Here is a 23,981-nt window from a genome sequence, read left to right on the forward strand (position 1 = left end):
AGCTGAATGTAGTGAACTCCCAGAATATATCAAAAACTCCAGCTGGAAAACACGGGTTCAACAAAGCTTAACTACTTAAACCTTTGTTCAGTTATCATGAAATGGTGACATTTGATCTTCCTTTGCTGATAAATTAATTTTAACACAGAAACAACAAAGGGTGCTGATATTGCATGGCATAATTTGGTTGTAAGGTATTCATCCAGATGATCCGGAATATATTTGCACTAATGTTTTTAAACCTAGCAGTGAAGTAAGACAATAAAAAATTGAATACTTAGAACCCTTAGAATGTATCTTTAGCCCCCTTTCTATAGCAATCACCACTGGAAATACTCTTGGGAGACCTTTGAAGTCACAGTGGAGATAGAGGGCTCATGACAAAAAGAAAGGGCTAAGAGATGGGCATGTAGCTGGTTTTGGAGAAAGTGGAAACTAACTACTCTACCTTTCCCTTTTAGCTCCCTTATAAAAGATGCTTCTCCCGTTCCTCTGATTGATGTTACCAACCTTCCTACTCCTCGAAAATTCCTCGATGCCTCTCAGTTTTCTACTCCTGGAAGCTCAAGTGGTAAGCTTTTAATTCTTTAGCCACTTAGCCTCTTTTCATAATACTACAGTGAGGCAAAGACCTGGGGAAGTCTGGGGAGTCAGGGGAGGGAGGTCCTGGGGTGAGTGCCTTGGAGCCTCTGATGAGCTCTTTGCCACCCTCAGAGGGAATAAGGAAATGATTGGTTGGGCCTGTTGCATTATCAGCTTTGAAAACTGGCAGCTGAATCTGGCCTGACTCCTGATTCCAGATGTAGTTACGCTTTATTTGACGAGCATGGTTTGTTTTTCTGAAGTTGAATTTGAATGCTTTTTGATGGATTGTCTCTTTTTTTTCTTCTTTTTTATAACCTCTATTGTTTCTGTTGGCTTTTACCCAGCTGTTGCACCTGTTACATTGCCTGTCTGGTTCTTGAGAGCTTCTGAGTGTGTGATCTATATCCCGTGTGTCCTCTATACTGATTCCTTGTACCTTCCCGTGGCCTCTCCACTTCCATATGTGCTTGCATGTGGGTGTGCACACACACTCATACATATAATGCACTTCGAGGTCATAGCTGCAAACTAACCATGTTTCTTCTTGGGCTACCTACTATTCTGTTGAGTAAGACAGAGGAGGGCCATTTTAGCCTATATTTAAAGTTCTTTGAATTTAATGCAGATTTAGGGGAATTCTTCTGGGATGGCTCAGACCTGCTCCGTTGGAGGGTTCAGCTTAGCTTGGCTCAGATTGCCTCTGGGTCTCTGCAAAGAGCTGTTCAACTATTGCATTTCTGGATCGAGGCGAAGGAGATGGGGTGTTTTTGAGAGATGTCCCACAGGTGCCTTCTTGTCACAGCTAAAGTCCTCAATACGTTTTAAGGAATGAGTAATGTTGGTTATCGTAGGCTTTGCAGGTATAAATCAGTTCTTACTATTTCTATAGTCGTGTAGAGCTTGAAATAATGAAAAGGTAGAAAGGTAGAAAAATAATTTGGATTCAGTCAATACATTTTGTGTAACTAATTGAAAGTGTTTCTTTTGAGAGCCTGACTATATATTGTTGTTGCTGGAACATATTTAATTACCTTTTAAAATATCATTTAATTAAGTTTTAGGGTTATTTAGGCTTGGAATCTTGAGGTTTATTGCTTTTACTGTAGGAAAAGTGTAGAAATTACTTTATAATAGATTTTACTGTTAGCCTACTTAATGATTTTTTTTTTAAACCCCAACACTTATTTTTATTATGACACTTTACAGGGTTTGTGCTCAAGCCTCTTCCTGGAGCTAAGAAGTTTTGTTTTCTTCCTCTGTCTGTTGTAGTGTTGCCGTTCTCTGAGTTTTGACACTGCTTTGAGCTGTTGTAGAATGTGGAATTATGAAACACAATATATATTTATACTTTGGATTTGGATTTTTCCCTCTACCTGGAGGAGACATTATCAGTTGTTATATTTTCTTATGTTTATAATGTGAATTATCATTGCTTAGCCTGGTTATATCCATTTAAGTAAATGTTGCCGAGTCAACGGTCATGTAACAAAAATTTTAATTGTTTATGAAGAAATGATAGGGCAGGCATTTTGCAAATGAAAAGCACTGTGTAAATATCAAGTAAGTTGAAAACATGCCAATTATGGCAAATTTAAGTAGAAACTAATTTTGCTCCATCTATTATTTTTAACAAGACAGCTCTTTGACGGGCACTTTTTCTGTGAGGTCCTGTAGTTAGCGTTTCTCACTTAGTGGAGTTCGTGGTGACACTTTGACTTCGGCGTTCTGTTCTTCATTATTGGGGACCACGCTTGAAGAGCCGGATGTTGTCTGAGTGGAGCTGGGACCGTCATGGAGACTGCTTGTACATAAGCTACAAACCTTTCTTTTTACAAAGGCTCGTTTCTTTGACTGGTTAGGACTTTTGATCTCATGATTTTTCTGTGGGTGACCAAAAGAGAAGGTGGTCGAAATATTACTGGTGGAGATGTATACTAGTAGTAGTTAAGACACGTTTAGGGCCTACTTGTATGCAAAATGGTATGTTGAGTGCTTCATGTGAATTAGCTCAGTCCTTTAACAGTCTTTCTAGGTAGGTACTCTTATAATGGCTCCATTTTACAGCTGAGAAGAACTGAGGCATTGGGGGGGTTAATAACTGGCTTAAGTTGACATAGCTGACAAGTAGTAGAGCTGTGATTTCAAGTGAGGAGCTGGATTCCGGAATACGCTCTTCTAACCAGTGCGTTTTCCTGCCAGAGAGGTAGGTATGCTCTGGGCATTAATTTTCCCTTGTTACGCCAACAAATGACCACGACCATCTTACGGTTTTGTAGCTTAGAAGCCCAGTATGGGTCTCCCTGGGCTGTGTTCCTTCTGGAGGCCCTCTGGGAGGCCCTCTTCCTCACCTTTCCCAGCTCCTAGAGGCTGCTGCTTTCCCAGACTTGTTGACCTCTTCTTCTCTCTTCCAAACCAGAGACAGTGTGTTCACCTACTTCTTGGGTCACATCTCTTTGACCTACCCTTCTGCCTCTTCTTCCCTCTTTTAAGGACTTATGTGATAGATTGATTCCACCTGGATAATTCTGGCTGCTCTCCCTAGCTCAAGGTCCTTAGCCTTAGTCACATCTACGAAGTCACCTTTGCCATGTAATACATTCACAGATTCTGGGAATTAGGGCATGGATAGCCTTTGGGAACAACTACTCTGCTTACCATACTCTGTACTGCTTGTTTTCACTTGAGTCGCCTTGAGGAGCCAATATGTAAAATTTTGACTTTCTTGAAATTATGTGTGAAGTCTTTTTTTAAATCACTGCAGTCCTAGTCTTTAGGACTATATTAATCTGGGTCACATTATTCAAGGGGGTTGTATAAATGAAGAAGATGTAAATTATGTAGAGAACTGCACAGAATGTTGCTAAGTACATATAAAAGTATGAGGCTGATGAAATACACTATAAATAAAGGGCAGGTATTTTCTTATTCTTAGTGAACAGTAAGTCCTGCGAGTCTATTTGCAAAGTGCCCTGCAAGTCAGTCCTGGAAGGAATAGTCATTTTCAGCAGGAAATTTAACATGGGATTTTAAAATTGCCTTCTCAGCTTGTGAAATAGTGGGATTGAGGGTGTGATCCACTAGAACTGACATCTTTATAGAGGAAGTTCCAGTAGGGAATCCCTGGATAGAACAGATCTCTCGTTGAGATGCTATAAATCAGGGTTGGAGGTGATTCCTAAGGACTTTCAGATTATTATTAATTAAACAAGAATTTTGATTGTTTGCAAATGAGTCATTTTTCAAGTGTCTTATTTAGAGGCAGAGATGTGAGTCACTTATGTGAGATTTTCTAATGGTTTACATGTTATGGTTTGCAAAACATGTTGCATCGTGCAACTGATGCAGCAGTCCCCTGAGGTAGTTAGGGCAGGTACTGTTGTCATTATCATGATGATTCTTTTCATATCTATCCTTTTTCAGTCTAGTAAATACTTAAGTTATAAGTAAATACTTAAGTTATCAATATAAACTAATATGGAGTGATTTCCAGGATATATTATAAAGTGAAAATAGCCAAGTATAAGAGAGTATCTGAAGTAAAATTTCTCTTCCTGGAAGAGAGGTATAAGAAACACAGGAGGGATAAACCAGAAACTAATGAAATCGATTAACTAACTACATGGGATGGATAGAAAAACAGAAAAATGATTAGCATCCATTTAACTCTCATACATACTAATAGGGAAAAGAAATGACCTAATAAAAACCAGGGAAACAATAGATGATTTACAAGAGACCCAAATGGTTCATATACCTGGAAATATTCTCAACACCACTAGAAACCTCAGAAATGCAAACTAAAATAACAAACTGAAAAAAAAAAACACAGAGCCTGTCAGATTTGTAAAAATCAAAATCCACTTGTAAGAATTAAAAGTCTAACAAAGCCAATTTTAAGGGCAAGAAAGAGAGAAACAAAAGCTCATGCACAGGTCAGAGAAATCTACATTGGCACAATCACTTTAAAAAGTTATTTGGCAGGCGCCTGGGTGGCTCAGTTGGTTGGGCGTCCAACTTCTGCTCAGGTCGTGATCTCACAGTTTGTGAATTCGATCCCCATGTCGGGCTCTGTGCTGACAGATCAGAGCCTGGAGCCTGCTTCAGATTCTGTGTCTCCCTTTCTCTCTGCCCCTTCCCTGCTCATGCTCTCTCTCTCTCTCTCTCTCAAAAATAAATAAACATTTAAAAAAATTAAAATAAAAAGCTATTTGGAAAATGAAGTTTAAAATGCACCAACATTCCTCTACATATATAACACACATGGTCCCCCAAGAGTTGGGCTTCCTCAGTTTTTAGGCATTATGGCGCATATGCAAAATAACTTATACAGCACAATGACTTATATAGTACAACTAGAGTAAAGGGAGGTGGCTGCACGTAGCTAAAGAGAACTTGTCTAGAGATTCTGATTGCCCCAAGACCCACCTAGTTAGTTACCCGCCCGAAGGCTGAAGGGCCCATTATCCCAGATATATCTACAACCCATTCCCAAGAGATCAGTGGTTGGAGAAATTCTGTCCTATAGAAATATGTACAAACAATCTCATTCCTGTAAGTTTTCTAATAATGACACATTGCAAACTTATAACTTGCCTATCTATAGAAGAATGGATAAATTGTGATTATATAATGAAATGCTATACAGTAGTTAAAACTAATAAACTAGGGCTATATTGTAACATAAGAAAACCCAAAAGATACAAAGTTGAGTTTAAAACCCAAGCAGTAAAATGATACATATCATATTATACAATTATAAGCAAATTAATTAAATGATACAAATTCGAATCAAGTAAACAAGTAAATCAAGTTATACAATTTATTTAAGCCCTACTCAAAATAATATACTTTGTATATATAAACATGCACAATATATAACATTTATATACAAATATATGTATATATATATAAACCACATGTATTGTTTCTATATTTACAAATCTACAACATACACATTTACGTACAAACAGTAAAAGTGTGCAAACATACAGGGCAAAGATATAGAACAATTTCAAAACAGTAGTTACCTCTAGGGTAGAAGAGAGAAGAAAAGAATTGAGAAAGAATTCATGTATTCACAGGGGCCTTCAATTACACCTGTAATTTTTCTTTAAAGAATCTGAATCAAATACAGAAAAATATTAAGATTTATTAATCTAATGGGAAGTACCTGAAGATGGTTACATTAATCTCTAATATATGATATAATACTCATGTGTAATGTATTTTAATTAACAAACCCTGTCCTTGCTTTATTTTTACATTTATAAATATCTGAACTAATAATTCTATTTTGGCCCCTTTGTATATAGTCCTCAGCTCTAGGGGCTGGCTAGAGCTATGGGTGCCTCAGTCAGTTGACCATCCTACTCCAGATTTCTGCTCAAGTCATGATCCCAGGGTCATGGGATGAAGCCCTGCATCAGGCTCCACGCTCAGTGTGGAGCCTGCTTAAGATTCTCTCTCTCCCTCCGCCTCCTCTCCCATTTTCTCTCTCTCTCCCTAAAATAAAATAAAAATAAAATAAAATAAAAATATAGTCCTCAGTTCTATTTATGATTAATCATAGAAATCAACCAAGATATTTAATAGCAAATGAAGGATTCTTTAGGAACAACTCATTTAAAATGCCTAGGGAGGCCCCAACCTTAGGACAGAAGTAACTCAAAAAGTGTCCTATTGTTTTGGAGAACCTTCATTATTCTAGATAAGTGAGTTGCAGGAAGAAAAATTTCATCTCCTTTTTTTTTTCTTATTAAAATTTTTTTTTTCAACGTTTATTTATTTTTGGGACAGAGAGAGACAGAGCATGAACGGGGGAGGGGCAGAGAGAGAGAAGGAGACACAGAGTCGGAAACAGGCTCCAGGCTCTGAGCCATCAGCCCAGAGCCCGACGCGGAGCTCGAACTCCTGGACCGCGAGATCGTGACCTGGCTGAAGTCGGACGCTTAACCGACTGCGCCACCCAGGCGCCCCAAATTTCATCTCCTTTTATGTTAGGATTCATAGCTCCCACTCCATGTAGAGAGAATTTAAATATCAAATCCTAAATTTTTAAGAAAAATATCAAGTCCCAGAACAAGACTTTACGGAATAGAATGCACGTAAGAAAACAGCAGCGAAAGAAAAAAAATGATTTAATTTGTGCTCTCTTTGGGTTTTATTGCTTAACCTATGCTGGTACCAAAAAGAAAGAAAGTAAGAAGTCCAGTTTCATTACGGTTATATTCACAGCAATCCCAGCAGGAGCATGCATAAAATGAATAAAGAAGCCACAAATGAAATGCCTGTGTACCCCGGGAGTAATTGCTCAGTCAAAATGTTCCAAAGGCAGTTTGCCAAATGAAAGGACATACTGAGAATCCAAAAGCTTAAACCAACATTTTACTACAATTATTGGCTTTTCTCCACATTTCTCCCATCCTTTTACCCAAGTTATAGTTGAATTACTACATCTAAATTAGACATTAGTTTCCTGTACATTACAAAATACTGTGACTGATGAGAAATAGGAGAAAGGCTTGCAAAATACATCTCTTACTTCTTTAGAGTGGGAACAGCAAGGGGCTAGCTTCCAATAATTACCATCTGGTGAACCTGGACCAATCACTCAACCTCTGTGGATGGAATAGGTTTATAAAATGAGTTTTGAAAAATAATACCTGATGGGGGCACCTGGGTGACTCAGTCAACTGGGCGTCTGACTTTGGCTCAGATCATGATCTCACGGCTTGTGGGTTTGAGCCCCACATCGGGCTCTGTGCAGACAGTTCGGAGCCTGGAGCCTGCTTCCAATTCTGTGTCTCCCTTTCTCTGGCCCTCCCCCGCTCACACTCTGTCTCAGTCTCTCTCTCTAAAATAAATAAACAACAACAAAAAAAGATACAGTTTTGAAGCTATTCTACAGTCTTTTCTCTCAAAAATGAATAAACACTAAAAAAAATAAAATAACTCATTAACTAGAGTGTATAAGGAATTTTTCATATATTTACTGCAAACTGTTCATGTGGTTTGCCTATTTTTTTTATAATTTTACATTTGCATATTTTTGCTAATTAGCTTGTTTTATTGGTTCATAGGGGTTCTTTATATATTCTGGATACTTAGCCTCCGTTGGACAAATGCCAATCTTTCCATGTATAAGGACTCTGGTAAAATGCCCATCATGTGCAGAGGCCTTTAAGATGTCATTTCTTTTCTTCACTAACATACAGGAAAGCTAAATGGACACTAACCATTTTTCTCTCAGTGGGTTTCTTGCTTCTGCCAATCTGTGCCTTGATTTTACATTTTGCAATTAATATTTTTTAATTAATGATGTATACACATACACAGTTCTATGCTTTTATTTTGGTATTTCCAAATACCAAAGTTCTATGCTTTTATTTTGGTATTTCTGGTATTCTCCAGAAGAGTTGTACTAGTTCACATTGTACCACGAGTGTGTGAGAGTGCTCGTTTCCCTCACAGCCTCACCAAATAATGAGTTATTAGACTTTAAAAAAAAGAAAAAAAATTTTTTAATGTTTATTTACTTTTGGGAGAGAGAGAGAGCGAGCGAGAGAGAGAGCGTGAGCAGGGGAGGGGCAGAGAGAGAGGAAGACACAGAATCCAAAGCAGGCTCCAGGCCCTGAGCTGTCAGCATGGAGCCCAATGTGGGGCTTGAACTCACGAACTGTGAGATCATGACCTGAGCCAAAGTTGGATGCTTAACCATCTGAGCCACCCAGGCACCCCTGTGTTGTTAGAGTTTTTCAGTTTTGCTCATTTGATAGGTGAAAATGGTGTCACAGTGGTGTTTAATTTGCATTTCTCTGGGGTGCCTGGGTGGCTCAGTCAGTTAAGCATTGATTTGACTCTTGATTTTGGCTCAGGTCATGATCTCATGGTTCATGAGTTTGAGCTCCGCATTGGGCTCTGCGCTGGCAGTGTGGAGCCTGCTTGGGATTTTCCCTCTCTCCCCTTTCCCTGCTTGTGCACGTGTTCTCTCCCTCTCAAAATAATAAAGCTTAAAAATATTTAAAAAGTTTGCATTTCTACAATTAGGAGTCAGTTCAGACAATTTTCCTTAATGTTTAAAGTCCATTTTAACTTTTGTGAATTGTTATTATGTCTTTTATCCACTTTGTTCTATTTTATCTTTAAGTCTCTTACTGTGCAAGACTTCCTATTATTGAACCAATTTTTCATTACCTAGAAAAAATGCCTCTTGATCATGGTGTGTGTTATTTTCTCAATGTGGTGGTGAATTCTATTTGTGAATACGTTAGTTAGAATTTTTGCATCAATGTTTATAAGTGATACCACCACCATATTGGAGTTTGGTTTCAGTGGAATAATTTGCTTCCTAGAAGGAGTTAGGAAGCTTTTCTTTACTCTCCATGCTCTAGAACAATTTCTGGAACATTGGAGTTCTCTGGTGTTTGAAGGTTTAGGGAATTTTCCTGTGAAAACATTTGGATCTGATACATTTTTCATGTTTGTGCCTTTTATTTTCTCTGTTTTTTCCTGTGTAAATTGCTCTCCTTAAGTACTCTGTCTCTTTTGGGATCAATTTTAATCTGTATTTTTCTAGGAAATTATTGATTTCATTTAGTTTTTCAAATTTATTTATGCAGAGGTCTCTAAAGTATTTTCTTATGGTTTTGAAATTTTCTTTTTTCCTTTTGTTTATTTTATTTGCACTAGCCCCCTTTTCTTGATCAAAGTAGCTGGTGGTTTGTCTATTGTGTTAGGGTGGTTTTTTTTTTTTTTTTAAATTTTCGAGAAATCAGTGTTTTGATTATTGGGTAGGTCTATTTTTCTTTTCTCTACTTCATTATTTTCTGCTTTTATCTTTATTTCCTTTTTTGTGCTTTCTTTTGGCTTATATTTTCTTCTGATCTAGACATTGAAATCTTGTATTTTAATTTTTACTGATAAATGTGTTCAATGACAGGAATTTTTCTCAACACTTTAAATTTGTCCCATAGACATTGGTATTTAATGTTTCCATTATCATGGGCATTGAAGAGGGCATCTTTTGGGATGAGCACTGGCTGTTGTATGGAAACCAATTTGACAATAAATTTCATATATTTAAAAAAAATGATCTCATTTCAATTTGTATTTGGCTGGAAACAATGTTTTTAGTAGAAGGATTTTACATTCATAAATAAAAGGGTCTTTTGTGTGTGTTTTATTTCTAGTAATACTTTCTACCTTTATTGCATTGAATTCAGAGAATATTGTTGGTAATATTTTTACTTCAGGGAACTTTCATTTTCTTTGTGACTTATTATATGATCAGTGTTTATGAGTGTCCCATGGATACTTGAGTGAAAGATGCATTCTTTATTACCAGGTGGATGGTTTGATATGTATCCATAGGATCCACCTTATTTAATTATGTTGTTTAGGTCTTCTATCTCATTTTTTTTTTGTGTGTGATGTATTCAAGTTTTCTCTTGGATTTTTCCTCTGTCTCAGCATCACTTGAAGCTTTTGTTTTAAAATGGTGGCTGCTGTTTAATTTGGTATATAAATATTCATAAATGTTATAGCCTTATTGTGAATTGTGGCATGTGGTATTTATTAGAGGGCATGTGCCTTTTGTCATTATGGTTAATGCCTTTTGACTGGCATACCTTTGTTCATTTTTTATTTCTAGCTGTTCTAAATTTCTAGTTTTGGGATCAACAATATTGTTGAGCTTTGCTTTCTGATTCAGATTGAAAAACCCTTTTCTTATAATAGGGGAGCTGAATCTATTAATATATGTTGATAAGACTAATATGTTTTGTCTCAACTCTATCGTAGTATTTTATAAATATGTATATTTGCTATATTTCTTTATCTCTGGGATATTAATTCTTTGCTCTTTAAACAAATTTTTTTTTTTGGCTTAGGAGGTGATTTTTTTCCCCCCAGTGATGGTCTATTTAATGTATTTAAAAACTTGGATAAAATGCTCTTAGTCCCTTTTTAATGCTTTAATCTTTCTCTCTCATTTCTGTTTTTGTCGGTATCCTTTAATCCCCATCTTTTAAGTAGCAACATGACTTTATTTTCCTTTCTTTTCTGCCAATTGTTAATTGTGTTATTTTTACTTTTTCACAACATACCCATCTTAGTTGTCTTCCATTCACACCGGCCAGTTTTGCTTTTGTCATAAATCTGTACTTAAATATTTTAAATGCTTACCATCAATCTTTTTTGTTGAAGTTTTCCCACTTACCTCTTGGTTGCATAAAGCTTATCAAAAGATTCCTTAAGGCTAACTACTTTTTCCCCCTTTTTTGTTTTCTTTTCATTGGTACTTAAAGGACAGCTTAGATGGGCATAAATGCCTTAGTTTACAATTTTACTTACTGACTTTTTGCCCTTGTAAGCTGTGATCCTGTAGACCTTGAGGATTTTTAATGTAGGAACTTAATAGTTTTAGTAGGATATGCCCTGGAGGTTTTTTTTTTTTTTTTCTTGGGGGGTGGGGTGGTTAATTTTTCCAGATACCCAGTAGGCTCTTTTATTTTGCAGATTCAAGATTTTTTTTTTTTTTTTTGCTTTATAATTTCAAGTATTCTATTGTTTGTTTTTTTCTAATGTGTACTTTTTTTCTTTGCCTGTCTTCCATTTCTACTGCTTTCTCTTTGGTCTCTTTATTGCTGTCTTTATATCCCTTTTATTCCCTATTTTGGTTCCCTGAATTTCCACAATGCCCTTTATAAAATATTCATTTGAGTCTGTTTCCCTTGGGTATTTTATAATTTATTCTTCCTATCTGAAATAATTGTCTTTTTCTTCCGTATTTCTTCTGAGTTTAGTCTGTTTTCTTTCCATACCTTTCTTTTATTTGTCCATGTCTATTCCTAGTTTTGGAATTTTTGACTCAAAGTGACTTTTCTTATCCCCAGATTCTTGTTTGAGTATATTACTTCCATCTGGAGTGTTGTCATCTAGTTTTCTTGTGCTTCATGATAGTTTTATTGTAGGAAAATTTATTGAATTTTCCTGTTAATGTGTGTTGGATTTTCTGATCGCCCTCCCCCCATATACCTTTATATGAATCTGTTCATTTTTTATGTTTTTTTTTTTTTTAAATGGGTATGGGGTGTTTTATAGAATTCCTAGCTCATTGGCTCCCTCTTCTGTCAGCATAGCAAAATCCAAATACTTGAGTGTATTATTTGTTTTGATGGTAGGAGAAGATTGTTCTCAGAATTTCGACTCTCTTGTGGGGTCCTGAATGTTCTCTTTATGCTTCTTTCTCCCTTCACTATCCAGTAGTCACAGGGCATTTATCTCTTCCTTTTATTTCTCCCATAGAAGCTATAGGTCTCAAATACTCTTGCAAATTGTCTGTTTTTAAACTCTCTCTCTCCTGTAGTCCATGTTCTCATCTACTTGGATACTTTTTGGGTATTTTCAAACTTAGGGTGGGCATTGTCTCTTTTAGTGATAGTTTTAGGTCAATCTTAGGATCATCAGTAAGTCCCTTGTCTCTTCATCATGGTTCTTCACCTGCCTGCTTTTGCTTGCTTGCGACAAAGCCTTGTGGCAGAGCAGGGGTGGGGCAAAAGTTTGAGAGATTGCTTGCTGGGATTAGGTGTTTCTTATTACAGTTGTGAATTTTGGGCAATTTCTATCTTCCAGGTTATCCTGAGAGTATTATTTGCACAAATTTTATTTGTTCTTATAGTTGTTCTTTGTTGTTTTGGAGGAAATAAGGAGAAATGGGGACGTAAACAACTACCATTGTCTCCAGCAATCCAGGAGTTGCTAAAGCTGGAAATTTTAAAAGTACATTTTTTTTTTTTTTACTTCCTTAGGGGATTGTTTTTGTGTTTTGATATCACATTATCTCATTTAATAGACACAGCGGTGTCGATGTTATCTCCATTTTACAGATGGAAAAATTGGGGTCCCGCAAGATTTAGTGACTTGAGAGAGATTTACACAGAACATGGTAAAGTTGATAATCAAATCTAAAATTCTATGATGCCCAGTTCTTGCTCTTTTTACTACATCATGCTATCTCTTTGGGCAATTGAACTTATAAAGCCTTAGATATTATTGAATATTAATATAAAGTATGAATTTGTTCATCTCCTCCTTGTCTCTTCTCCTGTATCCCTGTTATATTTTTAGTAGCCACTTTTCCACTGGTGGCTACTCCTTGACTTTCAAAGATGCATCCTCCTTGCTCTAAAAAGAGATAATGTACATTCAGTGCTGTCCCAAGGGAAACTGAACAGGTGTCGGTTTTGTTGGTTTTTATCCTAATAATCCTCCCTCCACTCTACCTTCCCCTTCAAACGTACCATCATTTCCCCCTTAGCCTACTTTCAGTTGTGGAGGGACCAATGTTCATTCATTGTGCTTTCCAACCTCACTGCAGTGTGGGGTTCATCTCCACCTGTGAATTGAAACTATTCCTACACTGCGGCCGTAAAAACCCCTAGCTCTCTGTCAATGACAGCCCAAGTAGCAGTTGGCAATATTTTTTGTCAGTCTCCTTTCTGGAGTGGGGTGTTATGCTGTCTGTAGCTTCCTTCGGAATAATTTAATCTGCACCTTAGGGGTGCTTAGTTAACATTTTTGAAGTACCTTAATCAGGAATCCACACTTCAGAGATAGTTAGTTAACATTTGAAAGACCCTAATCAAGATTCTATACTCCAGAGGCGACCAGTGCATCGTATACTGCGCTCTCGATCTGTACCAGTGGGTGCGTTAAATAAAAGATGTTAGAAGTAATTTTTTATTGGTGAAACAAATGGTATTTAAGGTATAGGGTTGACCAAGTATCTCCACTGGGACATGAATGGAAGATAAGGATTTGATGAGGCCAAAAGCATACCCAGGTCTAGAGCTGGATTTGGTCCTGTTCCTGCATTCTTAATGGAGGATTTTGTCAGCTCATATGGCCAGTGGTGCGTGTTAAGTCTCTGTAACACCCTGGGCTAAAACCTGCCTGCCTCTGCCTGCTTGTCCACACACAGGTCACTGGATACATACTTTGGCTCTACTCCTCGCTTCCATTTCTTGTCCACAGAGGTGTTACTCTCAATTTTCAACCAGACTATTTTTTTAATTTCTTAATTTATACTTTATGTATACCTGTGTTTTAGATTGGATATCTCAAGTACGACTTAACAGTGCCATTTTGACCAGAAGCACAGAATTATTTTTAGTTGGTAACTTTCTTATTTCTACCTGAGAGTATTGTTACTCTTCTGAGGCCAGATTCCCATCTCTGGAGGCAGCATTTTGGATGTGTAATTCTCTTGATACTTTATTAGTCAAATTAGGCTTGGTAATTTTTTTGAAGTCCCCTTTTTATATTGAATTCCGTTCAACAGTGACACAGTTCTCCTGTTATATAATGTTCTTATATGCAACAGGTAAATGAAGTTATGTATGTAGGCCAAAATCATATATATCAAATTTACATACTTTAGGTACCGTGCATAGTATGAAGAATGACATCTACCAGGAGTTTCTGTGGTAAACACTACCACTATTTTACAACTCAGTCAACATGTATAAATGTTAAGTCAAATAATAAAGCTTATTCAATACAAAGTTAAAGTGTATTACCAGGTTTCTTGTGCAAATTTGATAACATTTGTATATAGCCGTGGCATGTGTTACTGATATTTTCCTACCAAACATACTGAGAAAAGAAAGCAGTTATATACTGGTCTACATTGCTTCCTGTACTCACTGGGAAACAAAAGGTGGTTTTCTTTTATAGAACACTTACGAGCTTAAATGGATTATTCACTTTATCTGTTATTTTTTTAAATGGGCTATCTATAATCTAGGTGCACATAATTAGCTATGGGCCATGTAACTGGAGATGTAGAGATTTAGACTAAGTTGATAGAATCATGGAATTGTGGAGCTTGAAAGGACTTGAGATATCATTTAGTTAATCGTTCCATGAGTCCCAGCGTGTCTTACTTAAACCTTCCATGAATCCCTGCTTAGCCTCAAACCACAGACACGGTTTCTATGCACTTAGGCATGCATATCTACACATCCATATCTCTTTCCTTCCTTCCCCATCTATGCGTGTAATAGAGACCAATTGGGACCAGTAGGATTTTGGTAGAAATAATGGGTTAAAGGATGTGAAAGTCTTAATATTTAACTCTGTCCTGCCAGTAAGGGTCTTTAAAACCGGGTTCAAGAAATCCTCACTTGGTAAGTATCCTCAGAGCAAAAAATCAAAGTAAGTAAGTAAGTAGGTAAGAGAGTCAAGTGTTTCTAATTATAAAGTGTTCTTAAACCTACATGGTGAGTACGTATTCTATCACTGTAGATACAAGGGAATGGTTTGGTAGCGTTTGGTAGTTTAGAAATATGTACATTTTGTTCTAATTGTGGTGTGAGGCCCTTGCTGAATTTCAGCTACTTTATTTTTGTACAAGCCTTTTTCCACAAAGCACCAATAATTCTCTCTGACCTCACAGGGCTTTTGTGATTATTGGACTAGTCTTCACGGTTGATTATATTATCCTTTTAAATTGCCTTTTAATTTTCAGCTGATGTAAGTGAAATAGATCATATAAATTAATTAATATTGGATCCATTCAGTGTTTATGCTCTAGGAGATTTCAGGAGACAAACAGAAAGGTAAGGTTCTACACAAATGTGTCATTTGGGGCTGTGGCATTTTATTATTCAGACCTTGCTTATTTGTTATTTTTTAGTAGGCCATCTATCATATTAGCGCACATATAAGTAGCTATCTGCCACATAATCTAGGGGCTTATTGATTTAAACTACATTTATCTCCTTGCCAATCGCTTTTGCCGCAGGTGGTTGCCACATTCAGATGGCCCTTTGCTTGTGTCTTTTGTGACTCATAGGTGCCCTTTTGTGAAGATCATTTTCTCCCAGCTAAATTTCTATTACTTTTGTCCCCTCGCCTGAAGCCCCGCTTTTAGTTGTGTTTCATTTTCCCTCTCTAACATGCTGAATTTAGATGGCTCCTTGGCTGCTAAGTATTTCTCTCTTCTTGCTGCTGGGATTGGTTTTGCAGGATGGAGTGATTCTGTGGCCTGAGGTGTCTAGTTCTTAATGTATAAAGCAAAACCAGTAACTAAAATGTCTATTCTTGGGATGTCACATTTGCAAATATCAATGCCCCCCCCCTTTGTTGTTGTTGTTGTTGTTGTTGTTGTTGTTTTTGATTTGCCATTAGAATTGTCATCTTCAGAGGTTTAAGCCACTTTGGTTCTACTCCTGCTTTAACTAGTATTAAAATTATTTAAATTAAATACCGTATCGTCAGATGTCCTCTATGTTGCAGAGAAAATCATAGGAATTTGGTCTTTCCTTATGTGGTTCTCTTTTTCCACATGGTTTCAGCATCATGGATAAATATTGAGAGGATGTCTTCAGTGAAGAGCAAGCTTGTTCAAGTAATTATATCATGCACATCATTAAATGCTTCTGGTTCATGTTTAAGTGCATTTTATGAGTTGGGAACAAAAAGAAAAAGGATTGAGGAGAAGAGACTGCATTCATCTGAAGCAGGGATTTTTGGGGACTTTGGGCAGTGGGTACAAGGATTTACTCCGTAGGCTGGGATATTTTTATTCGTCCCCAATAAATAGATTCCAGTATATTCCAGCGGTGCTGAACAACTTGGAGTGGGACCCGTAGTGTAGTTGAGGTTGAATCTACTGGAGAAGAATGTATGCATTCTTTCAGGATATCCCATGTTTTAAAAACCTGCCACTCGTTTTGAAGAATAAAGGAGAGGGAAGGATGGGGAAAACTTTCACTATTGGGGTCCAGCTTCAGGCTTGCACTCACTTTTGCTTTATTCTCTCTTAACCCAACCATTTTTAATAGGAGAGAATTATTTTTGGGCGAGAGGTTTTTTAACCTGTGGTTCTTTGGTAGTTGTGAACCCCCTGGCATCCTGTGAGAAGTTTCGTGTGTATCTGTGTTAGTTTGAAGGGAAGGCCTGTGGTTATCAGTGGCTAACAGAGGTCTCAGAGCCTCATCCCTTGTTCCTGCCAGCTCCTCCCTGGGGGTAAGAAGCACTGCGCTGGGCTGTCCTCTTCCAATCCCAAACCACGTGGTTTCCATGAAAGCTGTCCTCTGCCGATCTACAGAGACTTTGGATGTAGACTTCTGAAAACTAGCACGGATTAGCAAGAACTGTTTACAGCAGAGAGTGTTATGGTAGACCCATGTTTAAAGAAAAATAGAAGGTGGTTCTTTTGTATTTATGAAAACTCCTTACTTAGTACTCTTTTCCTCAGAGTCTTGTGTCACTGATACGTATTGTTCTTCCTTTATTTTTCTTCATCTTATTTAACTTCTTTACCTTTCTACATTAACTTGTAATCTCTTCTTATCAAGTTACTTATCTTTTCTAACTATTAAGTGAGAGCTCTGAGACTATGGTCTGCTTCTTTAGAATTCTCCTGCAGCACCGAGCATGGTGTTTTATTATTTAATTAATTTATTAAATTTTTCTTTTTTTAACATTTATTTATTTTTGAGAGAGAGAGGGAGGGAGGGAGGGAGTGTGATCAAGGGAGGAACAGAGAGAGGGAGACACAGAATTCGAAGCAGGCTCCAGGTTCTGAGCTGTCAGCACCGAGTCCTATGCGGGGCTCGAACTCACAAAGTGCAAGATCGTGACCTGAGTCGAAGTCGGATGCTTAACCAACTGAGCCACCCATGCGCCCCAGAGTATGGCGTTTTATAAACAGTGAATGCTTCATCAGTGTCATGAACTGACTGACTGTGGATGGGGCAGTCTGTGGAAAACTTTCTGTGGAGATTTGCTTGTTTTTAATGGTTTCTACCTCTTGTTTTAACTGATGGGTATGATTTGAGGAATATAACTGTTATTTTGTGATTCTTAGTTACTATGTAAAAATGATTTAATTATTAATTTAGTTGAAGAAATCTTCTCTGATTCCGTTAAGGGAGTAATCAAAGCAGTGATCCCATTTAGTCAGCCCATTCTGTTTTTGAATCTTGTAATGGATTTTTTTTTTTTTTTTTTTTTTTTTTTACAGTCAAGGAGATAAACCTTCAGGACATCAAGGAGGATTTGGAGTTGGATCCAGAGGAGAACAGCACCCTTTTTATGGGCATCCTCATCAAGGGGCTGGCCAAACTGAAGAAGATCCCAGAGACTGTTAAGGCAATCAAAGAACGCTTGGAGCAGGAGCTACAGCAAATTGTGAAGCGGTCTACGACCCAGGTTGCAGACAGTAGCTATCAGAGAGGAGAGAACCTCACTGTGGAGAACCAGCCAAGGTAAATAGTGTTTTTGAGAACTCTGTGTATTGTACGTTTACTAGGATGGGGGATTGGTGACTAACTCCTGTTAGTGTTATTTCCTGAACTTGGGCTGTTAGAGCCCACACAAACTCAGATTGGTGAGAGAGCTTGAGTAGGCATGATTCAGCTGGTTTTGATGTAATTAAGAAGGGTTTTTTTGTCTAGTTTTTAAGAGCAAGAATGCATACGTGGCGGCTGGGGAGGGACAGAGAGGGAGACAGAGAGAGAGAGACAGAGAGAGAGAGACAGAGAGAGAATCTTAAGCAGGTTCCACACCCAGCTTGGAGCCTGACACAGGGCTCGATCTCACAACCATGAGATCATGACTTGAGCTGAAAGCAAGAGTTGGATGCTTACCCGACTACCACCTAGGTGCTCCTGAACAATATGCTTTAAAACTTCTTAACTACAGGGGTACCAAGAGCTGACTCTTGGTTTTGTCTCAGGTCATGATCTCACGGTTCGTGAGTTTGAGCCCCACGTCGGACTCCACACTGACATCTTGGGACCAGCTTGGGAGTCTCTCTGTCTGTCTCTCTGCCCCTCCCCTGCTTAAATAAATAAGCTTAAAAAAACGTATATTGGGGTACCTGAGTGGCTCAGTCAGTTAAGCATCTGAATTCAGCTCAGGTCATGATCTTGTTTGTGAGTTCAAGCCCCGCGTCTGACTCTGTGCTGACAGCTGGGATCCTGGAGCCTGCTTCGAAATCTGTGTCTCTTTCTCTCTCTGCCCCTCCCCTTCTCTCTCTCTCTCTCTCTCTCTCTCTCTCTCTCAGAAATAAACATTAAAAAAAAGCATATTGTTAATACTCAAATGAAAAAAAAATGTACCAATTATTGAATATTAAGTACTAAGCAGTATTCAAGCCAATTTATATCATCTCATTTAATTCTAACGACAACTTCGTATAGCCAGGGAAACTGGGGCTCAGAAACTAGTTATTGGCTCAAGGTCACAGAACGAGTGGCTGGCTTTGGAATTGAAGGCAGGTCTATGGTCTTTCCTCTGTCCTATGCTTTCTTCTTTAATGTGTGGTGCTATTTGCCAATAGGCACATCAGTTTCAAAAAATAGAAACTATGATTTCCGGTGAGAGCAGAGGGCAGAGTGAAGCGTGTCCTCTCAGTTTCTCCAATAACGTCAGTCCCTGGGAGGTACCAGACTGTGTGTAGAAGGGCTCATAATATCGTGGACCTGTTGTTAAGGAAATTCTACTGTGTGTACTTAGGGCTTTAATATATATTTTTTTAAAAAGCAGATAACAAATGTAAGGAGAAATAATAGCCTACTTAGTATGGAATAATCCAGACTTTAAGTTGTGGGGAAAAATTAATGTTACCTATTTACATTTTCTATATTCTTTTATACCTAAATCACATTGATGTTGATTATGCCTTAAATGTCTTCAAAAATTAGTTGCCTTTTAAACTTCATTTGGAAGTGCAATTGGTGAAGAAACCATCCTTAACCCATCTCCTGCCATAGACCCTTTCCCAGCACCTGTTTTGATGAGCATGCGCTTTGGAGTCAGGCAGACCTGACTTTGAATGCCAGCTCTGTAATCTGAAGGAAAGAATCCCTGTCTTAGAGGGTTGCTTGGTCTAGGTGAGATCTTATGATTAGAGTTTAGTCAAGAAGCGCCAGCAAGAACTATCACATGCATACATATATGCGAATGCACGCGTTTGTTTATTCTTGTCTCCTTCCTCGACTTCCATGTTCTTTGATTCACCCTGTGATCCAGAGAGGCTGGGCAATGGTTCTCAATTGAACTTTGCTTTTCTTCTTTCTTTGCCCTGTGCCTGGATTTCCATGAAGACCTTTTGCCTCCTTACTAATGAACACTCCAGAATTCTGGTCTGGCTTGCTATTTGCCCTGTTGCTGCAAGTCCCTAGATGAATACCCTGAACTTTCATAGGGAAATAACATGACTATCGGGTATATTGAAAATGAAACGAAAGGGCACGGATCAATAACTTTTCTGCAAATCTCATTACAGTACCCTTAAAAGCAATGTGTCTTTCGTAGGATTTTGACCTCTTCCTCTTCCATTCCTAAGCCCGTTCCAGAATTCACAAGTAGAAATTACAGCTATGGAAGTGGAAATTCAGCACACTGCCCCAGGAAATAATAACTGTTTCCCTGTGAGGAATGAGTCAGCAGCAGGGTCTCCTCCCCACCCTCTTTAAGTTTTGTTGTCGTTCGTATTTAGAGGCTGTTGTGGGTAGGGTATATTTGACACTGGAAAGTAAACCAGCTGCTTGCCCTGGTTTCTGGTGTTTCACATGATCCCATTTTGTAAATGACCAGATCTGAAAAACTGGGCCGAAACTATGGTGAGAGAGAATAATACAGAGAAAGCAAACATGTGGGGTGAAGCACTCCTCTTGGAGATGAAAGATGAAAGTCTTGGGCTGGGATTCCAAACGACTGATAGTTTCATGCTAGTCTGTGAGGGCTCTGTGCTTTCAAATGCTTTAAAACTCACCAATTAGTGACCTTGGGAACGTCATTCAAAAGTGATTGGCACTGTTACTTCCAGAGGCTGAAAATTTTAGAAGGGATGTTGTCAGATTATCCCTTGCAGCCTGCATGGTACTTTGTGTTCATTAAACTGTACTGGGATGTATTAGTGGCATTTATCTTAGAAAGAAGTCAAGTCGCAAAGCTTCATATTATTTACCATCCAGGGCATCTTATGCTAAATTACCAGAATCTGTTTTTCTTAAAGTTGGGGTGTAGGCAAAAAGAGCCACAAATCCTTTTTCCCCACTATGCACGTTCTTTCCCTCACCCCCCCCCAGTGAAATAACCTCTTTCAGATCATAAGCATATAAATGCTGCCGTGAGGCAAGACACCATTACTGTAACTTTTCTTAAAAGTCTCATTGTTCAGCATCATCTTACTAAATATATTCTGGTTGTGATGCATTGCAGGCCTGTTTTCATTTGTCTTTATGGAAAGAGAATTTATATGGTGTGCTATTCTTCTGGAAAAGTAGAAGGAACCAGGCTACTGAATGGTCATGTTTCACTTCCTGCAGAGAGAGCCAGGATACTTCCTCAGCCAGTTTGTAAAAATCACTTCGGTGACCCACTTGTTTCCCGACCCCCCCGCTCCCGACGATCTGTTGTCTGTGTGTAGGAGAGATACTCCTTTCATTCATTCGTAATCTGGGTGGTGTCCATACACCTCTACTTACTTTTGAAGAAAAATATTCAGATGGTCTTGTTGCCAACTCGATATAAACATTAAGGCAACATGTGCTTTTTGCTAATCTCCCGGAAGCTCTCGCTACCCATAATTTCCTCAGAAAGGCAGCCGGGGTCTTCAGTTTCAGATGCTGAATGTGGTCTCCAGTCTGCGCAGCACCTTACCGATTTCTTCCATCTCCTGCTGCCTAATTGTTGATTCTTTCCTCAAATCTAGCTCATGAGCCTTTCATATCATTTTTGAGCCTAAGAAGCTGGAAGAAGTTCTTTAATAATTAACAAATAGGAAAAGCATGAGGAAGAGCTAAAAGAAATAAAATCCTCTCAAAGGTGCAACGTTAAGACGATGGAGGAAAGAGGGGCGCCTGGGTGGCTCAGTCGCTTGAGCATCTGACTTCGGCTCACGTCATGATCTCACAGTTTGTGGGTTCGAGCCCCGTGTCAGGCTCTGTGCTGACAGTTTGCTCAGAGCCTGCAGCCTGCTTCAGATTCTGTGTCTCCTTCTCTCTCTCTGCCCCTCCCCCGCTCATGCTCTCTCTCTCTCTCTCTCTCTCTCTCTCTCTCTCAAAAATAAATAAATGTTAAAAAATTAAAAAAAAAAAAAAGATGACGGAGGAAAGAAAGATGTGGGAAAAGACAGTGATTGGCGTGCGTGAGGCAGCTCTTCCATCTATTTGAAAATGGTCCTTTTTCAATGTGGAGGCAGCCGATCGTGCAAGAGGCGATGGAGGGCTGCTCCACTTTGGTAAACCTGCTGGTCTTGGAGAGGGCAGGAGGGATTGAGTCCGTGGAAGCCGTGGCGGGTTATGGAGACCTTTTTTCCTTTTGGAAGGTCCTTTTGCCGTGTTCCTCCATCTTGGTTACGAATGAAGGGAGCTTCAGTGTCTGATCTAAAGAGAGCTAAAGAGAACATTGCATATTCTGTGCTCACTCTGATAGGAAAGAAAGGTTTGTGGAAGACACGGGAAAGAAATCTGCTTTAACGCTAAAAGTAGTTGTGTTTGGATAATAAGGTTGTAGATCTCCCCCCCTCTATTTTGTAACTGTTAGGAAGTCTAGTAAGAAATAAATTCATTATTTAAGAATTAAAGTACTAAAGTTATTTTCATCAGAAAAAAATCATTAAAAATGAAAATGCCTACTGGGGGTATCAGTATGGAAAAATGTAATACTTGTTGGCAGGCCGACTGGATCGTGACCGTTAGATTACCTTTTATGATGTATGTGTGTGGCTGTGTGTGTTTGGTTATTTTCTGACTGCTTCTAGAATGGAAGCCTTGAGGGAGAACGGATTTGCCTTGCTCAGAGCCCTATCACCTTATTTCCAGAAAGTATCACAGTACCCACTTGACCCATAGTGAATATTTGTTGAACGAAAGCGTGAATTCCACGTGTACTGAATATGTACCATGGACCAGACACTGGGATAAAATGCCAAACAAATAAGACATAGTCCCTGTCCTTATAGAATTTAAAGTCTAGAGGGAAGTAAAGGCATTAGTCAAAGAACCTTTCAGTAAGTATATTATTACAAACTGTGTGAAGTGCTGTAGAGGAAGAACAGAGTGTGCCGTGAGAGTGTATAACCACGGACACCTGACCTGGTCTGGCTAAGTGGGCACTGAGGTGTTTCTTGTGTGGTTTCAGATAAAGTGAGGCAGCTCCTGTGTTTTATAATAGTTGTTTTCAAGCTCTTTTCACTGATAGCACCTATCAGTTGGGCTTCCAGTGGTGCAGTTTCTTGGCATCCATATAGAAGATGGGAGAAGGAAAGCAGCTAGATTCTCCATAGAGCATTTTCAAAGTTTGTGCTGACCTCTGTGGTTGATACGATTTTGATAATTATTGCCAGTGTGCTTTTCTTAATACCAAGTTTTCATGTCGTGCAATGTTTGAGAGTTTCTATAGTCCCTTGCCAACAGATTGTATTATCAAACTTTTTTTTTATCTTTGCCAAGCTGATAGGTGAAATGGTATTTCCAAGGTGGTTTTGATTTGCATTTTTTTTGTTGTTGTTAATATGAGTGAGGTTGAACTTGACATTTGTGTAAAAAAATTTTTTGTTATGATACCTGGGTTGTATCTGAATATATTACTTCAAAATAATCTGAATTGAGAGTGGGTGGAGATACAGATAATATATTATTAGCTGTAAATGATATTTCCTGAAGTAGTGTTCTAGATACAGGGTGGTTTATTTTCCTGTTCTTTTTCCTTTTTAAAATTTGTAATTTTTAATAATACAGAGTTCAAATAATGTTTATTCCTTTTCAGCAAACTATCTACTTTTCTGGTATTTATTATTATTATTATTATTATTATTATTATTACTGACTTGTGGGAACTCTTTATTTATTAAGAAAACTCGTTTCTTGAGATTTATTTTATAATTTCCCCTCACTTTTTCTCCTTTGACTTTGTTTATGATATCTGGCCATGTAGGCATTATATATTACAGTTTTTGTTTCAGTGAGGCTGTATTTATCAGTGTTTTCTTTCAAACCTTCTGAGTTTTGTGTTAAACTTAGATATTCCCCACTCTTTGAGTGTAAGTAAAATTTCTCAACTTTTTTCTGGTACTTAATGTACTCTCATTTTTAATATTTATGTCTTTGATACATCTGGAATCTGAAGGAGTGGCCACACCACTTTTAAGCTGATATAACACTAATGAACTGTATTATAAAATTTTTTTTCAACGTTTTTATTTATTTTTGGGACAGAGAGAGACAGAGCATGAACGGGGGAGGGGCAGAGAGAGATGGAGACACAGAATCGGAAACAGGCTCCAGGCTCCGAGCCATCAGCCCAGAGCCTGATGCGGGGCTCGAACTCACGGACCACGAGATCGTGACCTGGCTGAAGTTGGGCGCTTAACCGACTGC

General features: G+C 38.3%; 1 protein-coding gene across 3 annotated transcripts in view; it reads left to right on the plus strand.

Moving 5' to 3' along the window:
* EXOC4 (exocyst complex component 4) overlaps positions 1-23,981 on the plus strand; it is a 754,902-nt gene that overhangs the window by 64,331 nt on the left and 666,590 nt on the right. For all 3 annotated transcript variants that reach the window (XM_047842944.1, XM_047842959.1, XM_047842952.1), the window contains exons 5-6: positions 462-571; positions 17,615-17,858. In XM_047842944.1, coding sequence (XP_047698900.1) covers positions 462-571; positions 17,615-17,858 — 354 coding nt within the window. The remainder of the gene's footprint in view (positions 1-461; positions 572-17,614; positions 17,859-23,981) is intronic.

Source organism: Prionailurus viverrinus, chromosome A2 (genome assembly GCF_022837055.1).
Source record: "Prionailurus viverrinus isolate Anna chromosome A2, UM_Priviv_1.0, whole genome shotgun sequence".
NCBI classification, from domain to species: domain Eukaryota; kingdom Metazoa; phylum Chordata; class Mammalia; order Carnivora; family Felidae; genus Prionailurus; species Prionailurus viverrinus.